Raw genomic sequence first — 6,000 nt, 5'->3', positions numbered from 1 at the left:
ACTATAAAAATGTATTTGTTCATGTTAAGGTCCAGAGGTGGGTCAAGCTTCAAGAATGGCTGCACCAGTCTCTGGTTCATTTTTTTCTGTAATGTTTTCTGTCTTGCCCTCCTCCGTGTGATGGTTTTGTCTTCTGGCTGGCTTCCCTCATGATGGCTAAAAATAAAAAAAAATCTGCTGCAACTCTAGGTAGGCATCATACCCTATGCCACACTATCCAGAAAGCAAAAGAATGTGGCATATTCATTCTTCACCTTTATTGGACTAACGACCCTAGGTCCTTAATAATTAGGGAGTAGGATAATACAGTAATTCAGCATGCAGGACCCAAAGTTGGATTCCATCACCAGCTGTGTGACCTTGGGAAAGTTAACCTCTTTGTGCCACAGTTTCCTCATCTGTACAATGGGGTAAGAACAATACCTACCACATAGGGGTGTTGTGGGAATTAAATATGCTTGAAAAGCACTTAGCAGAATGCATGGCAATTAGTAAATTCTCACTAAGTGTTAGCTAGTGTTGCCAGCATATTTCCTTAGAAATGTCTCCCTTCTGCTGGGTGTGGAGGCTCACGCCTGTAAGGCCAAGGCGGGAGGATCACTTCAGCTCAGGAGTTCAAGACCAGCTTGGACAATATAGTGAACAGCCTAGAGTGATAGCACATGCCTGTAGTTCCAGCTACTAGGGAGGCTGAGGTGGGAGGATTGAGTTTGGGAAGTCGAGGCTGCAGTGAGTCTTGATTATGTCACTGCACTCCAGTCTGGGCAACAGAATAAGACCGTGTCTCAAAAACTGTACAAACATTGCAGGGCGTGAGGTGGCTCACGCCTATAATCTCAGCACTTTGGGAGGCCAAGGCGGATCCCCTGAGGTCAGGAGTTAGAGCCCAGCTTGGCCAATATGGTGAAAACCCATATCCACTAAAAATACAAAAATTAGCCGGGCATGGTGGTACACGCCTGTATTCCAGCTACTTGGGAGGCTGAGGCACAAGAATCGCTTTGAACCTAGGAGGCAGAGGTTGCAGAGAGCCGAGATCGTGCCACTGCACTCCAGCCTAGGCGACAGAGTGAGACTCCATCGCAAAAAACACACAATGAACAGACAAATAAATGACAGAACAAGAAGATAAACTAGAGAACATCTTGAGACAAGGTGTTCAGGGAAGGAGGTGATATTAAAGCAGAGTTTGGGGAATAACGTCCGAGGCCTTGCGCTCAGGGTCGTCAACTCTTTAATTTGATTTCTCTTCCTTTTGAAGCAGGGCAGGGAGTCATTAAACAACAGAAGGGCAATTATAACTGCTGGTACGGCAAAGCCAGGACTCTGAATTCAAATTCTGCTCCATTCGCAGGAATCCCTTCTGTTAAGCAGGTTCTGGGGAAGCGATGTGAGTCGTGAAATCACAGGTCAGAGCAGGCATCGAGAATATGGTCAGTTCTTAACTTTCAGGGAAGTCCATAGCTGAAGAATGAAGGACAACGGGCCTCTTGTGCTCTCGTTAGGAAGACTGGTTCACTGGAGGCTGGAACACTGATTCAAGTGAGAGATCCCGACAGGAGAAATGTGTAGGAGGGAGGACTAGCACCTGGATCAAGTTATAAAACATCTCCTGCATCTTTTTCGGACATCACCCTCAGCGCGGCCTCTTCGCCCAGTCCCAGATTAGGCAGCGAAGAGCGATCCTCACCCTAAGTGCCACGTCCCTTGAAAGCGAAAGGACCAGGAGTTTCTTCCTGCCTCGTCTCTTCCGGATCCCTCTTGCACCGCCCGCATCCTGCAGGTTTCAGCGCCATCTCCAGGCCCCGCCCACCTCAAGCACCACCCCTCAGTCCTTCCTTGGGGCACGCCTCCTTCCGGCACCCACCCAGAGTAGGCACCCCTGGGGCCCCTCCTCCCCTCTCTGCTTCCGGGGCCGCCTCCTTCAGGCCCGCTTCTATCTTCCTCCCACTCTAGGCTTCTCTTCAGCCCCGCCTCCCTCCGTCCGTGGCTCCGCTCTCTGGCCGGTTCTCCATTTAGCCCCGCCCACAGCATCTCCTTTCAAGCACTGCCCTGGCTCCCAGCTCTCCATCGCCTATACGGCCTTCCCTGCATGTCCGGCAACCCTCTTCCCAGGGCCTCATCACCCTCTTAGCTCCGCCCCTACTTCGGCTCCAAAACTGTGCGACTCTCTCTTCCCGCCCCAGCCCCGCCTCCCCAAGCCGCGTCTCAGTCCCTCCTCCCTTTCGGGCCCCGCCCCGGCCCCGCCTTCCTCCTGTCCCCGCCGAAGCTCTGGACCTTTCCAAAGCCAGGCTGAGAGGGTGGGGAGAGCCCATGCGCTTGAGAAGCCAGGCTGTTTCTGGGCGGGGCTGCAGACTCTTCGTGCTCGTGTCACCGTGTCCTTCCGGGGAGACAGAGAGAGGGGGAGAGCCCGGGACCAGGGCCGGAGTGGCGGGCGGGGCTGAGCAGCGGGGAGCCGCTCCGGGTGCCCCCACCCCCGCGCGCCTCAGTGGTGCCGACCGAGGGCAGGGCTCGCGGCTGCGGGGCTCGCGCCGCTGTCAGTGCGGCGGGGCGCGCGAGCGGCGCGGGCGCGGGGCAGCGGAACCCGGAGAAGCTAAGGGGGCGGTAGCGGCGGCGGCGGCGACGGCGACGACGACGACGACTTCCCCCGCGCGTGTGCCCAGCCTCCTCCCGCCGCAGCTGCCCTTTTCCTCCCTCCCTTACGTCCCCGAGTGCGACAGTACCGCCTCCTTCCCAGCCGCGCGGCTTCCTCCAGACCTCTCGGCGCGGGTGAGTGGGGGCTGCGGGCGTCTCCTTAGGGGTGCGGGGAGGGTGTGTGCTTTGTACCTTTCCGTTCACTCACTTCTTCAGGCAGGCAGCTGCCTATATTTAGAAACTCTTATTTCTGCCCTTCGGGGAGTTCCCGGGAGCCCGAGTAACTCTAGGCCCCCTCCACCGCTCCTTTCTCCAACTGGGACCCGCCGCCCCGGGTCGCCGGCCCCAGCCCTCCGCGCCCGGTCCCGCTCCCGGCCGCCCTGGCGTTCCCTGCCTGCTCCCTTCCCGCGGGCCAAGTCTGGGCCAGTAGTTGGCTGGGTGGGCCCGCGCCCGCTCGGAAGTTGGAGTCTTTTGTGCTCGTGCCCCGCCCCGCCCGACGAGGGGCGGAGGGAGGGGAACGGAGGCAGCTCCGGGGAGGCCTCGGGCGGGCCCGGCCGCGGCTGCTTCCGGCTCTCCCTGGGCTGGCTCTACGGGCTCCCGGAGGCGCGCAGAGCTGACCCTGCCTCGGCTCCCGCCTCTTCTGGGCTGTTCGCACGCCTTGGGCTCGGAGAGAAACAACAACGGGCCCTCGAACTGGGGCCGTATCCGCGTTTTCCTCAGCCCCCTTGGCGGCCGAGCCTTAGTTTGCCGCGGTGACATGGAGGGAAAGGGAAACCCGCCTCGCGGGGTGTTCATGGATTCAGGGAGGGAACTAATATGTGAAAGAAGTGGTTAATACCAACAGGGAGCATTTAATGAGACTTCACCCAGGAACTTCCCAAGCCTTATTTTATTTAATGCTCACAACGGCCTTCTGGTTTATCCTGATTTACAGAAGCAGAAATCAAGGCACAGAGGGGTCAGGTAATTTTCTCCGAGTCATAGTAGCCACAGAAGTGCAAAGGAGCGATGCCAGTACCTGTTATTTATTAATATTTCCTGGTGTGAGCATATATCATCTCTTAGTGCAGAGGGCATTTTTACCTAGCCTTGGGTCACACCATTTAATTAGGGACATAACTGGGTTTTCCCTGATTTCTGGGCCGTTGTCCACTATACTATGGATGAAATTCCATTCTGGGATTACCATAGCTCCAAAGGAAAAGGTTTGGATGAATTTCTTGCTGGAATTGCGACAATTAGAAGTTGATGGATGCAGACTCCAGGACTCAAACACAACTCAGATTCCCGGGGGTTTTGGCTCAAGGAAGCTTTGAGACTGTAAACCGTGGGATCCACCCTTTAGTTTGTGTGTGGCTTGTTCCTCCTCCCAGACGTTGCAGGTTCTCTATGTTTAGATTTATCAGTCCTAGTTTGATGGGGGTTAGGGGGAATCGCTCAAGTCATCTGCTTTCAAACAAATATTTCTCCTATTTTCAGATAAGGCCCAGAGTGGTTAAAGTGAACTAAAATTAACTTTGGCAAATGTTCCAGTTTTTCAATGTGATCCGGTTTGAGGGAGTGTCTAAAAATCAGGCAAGGGAGTTTCTGGGCCAGGTCTTGAGGAGTCTCTTGATGTTCACATTAGTTCTTTGGAGTCTGGTAGGTCTGTGGTGCCTGGCCAGGATTCTGGATTTAGGAGTCCTATGTAGGAGTTGAAAGGGGTCTTACCATCTGGTCCACCTTTTTCCATACCTGCCTTTCCCTGCTTCCCTGCTAACTGAACCTTGGAAAGGGGAAGTAAGTTGTCTGAATTCAGACTGCCTTGTCAGAGGGAGAACTGAAATTCCCAGTCTTTCTCCTAATCCAGTAATATTTTTATTTCTCCCATACCTTGCCACTTCTTAAAAGGGCACGAAACCACTTATTCAGGTCTTAAGGTCAGGAATCCTGAGTAATTGGAAATCCCAAGGAAGTTTTATAATCCCCACCACTTTCTGTGCCTTATGGTTAGTATTAAGAGGAGGCCAGGTTTAAGCACAGGTGTACTAGTTCTCACAAGTCACCACTTCGGTTTTATGTGTTTATGGCTTATATACTTTTCCATAACCATTATGTGGTTTAATTTCTAATCCATTTCTGTGAGGGAGTTTGTAGAGCTTGATTTATGTCTCTTGTATTGTGAGGGAATGGAGATATAGCATAGCACTTGCCTTAGATGACAGAATGAGTAAGTAGTGAGGACAAAACACCTCTCTGAAGCAGAGGATTTGATTTGGCATCATAAACTGAGCCACTCATTGTGGCTCTCTGAGTCTCAGTTTCCTTATATGTAAACTCTCATAGGATTGTTGTGGGGATTATTAAAAAAATGGCTGTGAAAGTGCTTTATAGTGGCAGTAGTAATAGCTAAATTTATTAAGTACTTAACGTGTGCCACCGGCCAATGGACTGAGGACTTTATGGACGATATTACTTAATTTTCAGAGCAACCTGTGAATTAAGTACTATTATTATCCCTGTTTTATAGAAGAAACAGGCTTAGAGAGGTTACATTACCTGCCTCAGGGTCATGTAACTGGTAAGTGGCCAAGGCAGTATTCAGACTGCAGACAGTATAACCTTAAAACTGGCATGTTTTTTTAAAAAAAAATGTGGTAAAATATATATAACATAAAATTAACCATTTAACCATTTCAAAGTGTACGTTATGTGACATTAAGTACATTCACATGGTTATGCAACCATCATCACTGTCCATTATCTTCCCCAACTGAAATTCTGTACCCATTAAACTAACTCCCCATTCCCTCCAGCCTCCTGAAAACTATCATTCTACTTTCTATGAATTTGACTACTCTAGGAACCTCATGTCAGTGGAATAATGCAATATTTGTCCTTTTGTGACTGCAAAGCTGGCACACTTAATGTCTTCTTTAGTCTCAGCGTGCACTGTAAATGCAAAATATTAGTCCTTGCCTGCAGCAGAGATGTGGCATGCAGCTCCAGAGCAGGAACCCAGGCCTGGTTGTATCTCTGAGTAAGACCTACTTCTCTCCCCCTTAGGTTGAGCTTCCTTATCACCGAAGCCTGTTTTGAATCTCTGCTGGCTCCCTCAGTATCTGCAGAAGAGACCTTATACCCTGTGTTTTTGGAGACGGAGTCTCACTCCGTCGCCCAGGCTGGATTGCGGTGGCACGATCTTGGCTCCCTGCAACCTCAGCCTGCTGGGTTCAAGGGATTCTCTTGCCTCAGCCTCCCGAGTAGCTGGAACTGCAGGCTTGCACCACCACGCCTGGGTAATTTTTGTATTTTTAATAGAGATGGGGTTTTACCATGTTAGCTAGGCTGGCTTCGAACTCCTCAATCTCAGGTGATCCCCCTGTC

At 51.6% G+C, this 6,000-nt stretch overlaps 1 protein-coding gene and 1 long non-coding RNA gene across 4 annotated transcripts in view; one reads left to right on the top strand and one right to left on the bottom strand.

The window, feature by feature from the left end:
* Positions 1-1,122: 1,122 nt before the first annotated feature.
* Positions 1,123-3,008, bottom strand: LOC105524245. The gene is made up of 2 exons (XR_001003727.1): positions 2,843-3,008; positions 1,123-1,533 (listed from the first exon to the last, which is right to left on the bottom strand). It is a non-coding gene; the product is annotated as an uncharacterized LOC105524245 (long non-coding RNA).
* RALY (RALY heterogeneous nuclear ribonucleoprotein) overlaps positions 2,255-6,000 on the top strand; it is an 87,715-nt gene continuing 83,969 nt past the window's right edge. For 2 of the 3 annotated variants that reach the window (XM_011959465.1, XM_011959458.1), the window contains exon 1: positions 2,277-2,769. Coding sequence is in view for 1 of the 3 variants with exons in the window: in XM_011959452.1 (XP_011814842.1) it covers positions 2,314-2,769 (456 nt within the window). In the remaining 2 variants the exon portion in view is untranslated. Of the gene's footprint in view, positions 2,770-6,000 lie in introns of all 3 variants that reach the window. The other variant, XM_011959452.1, reaches the window with a different exon arrangement.

The sequence above is a fragment of the Colobus angolensis genome, unplaced genomic scaffold (assembly GCF_000951035.1).
Source record: "Colobus angolensis palliatus isolate OR3802 unplaced genomic scaffold, Cang.pa_1.0 Scaffold114, whole genome shotgun sequence".
Classification (NCBI taxonomy): Eukaryota; Metazoa; Chordata; class Mammalia; order Primates; family Cercopithecidae; genus Colobus; species Colobus angolensis.
The sequence above is the reverse complement of the archived record's forward strand: the minus strand, read 5'-3'. Positions and strand labels throughout refer to the sequence as shown.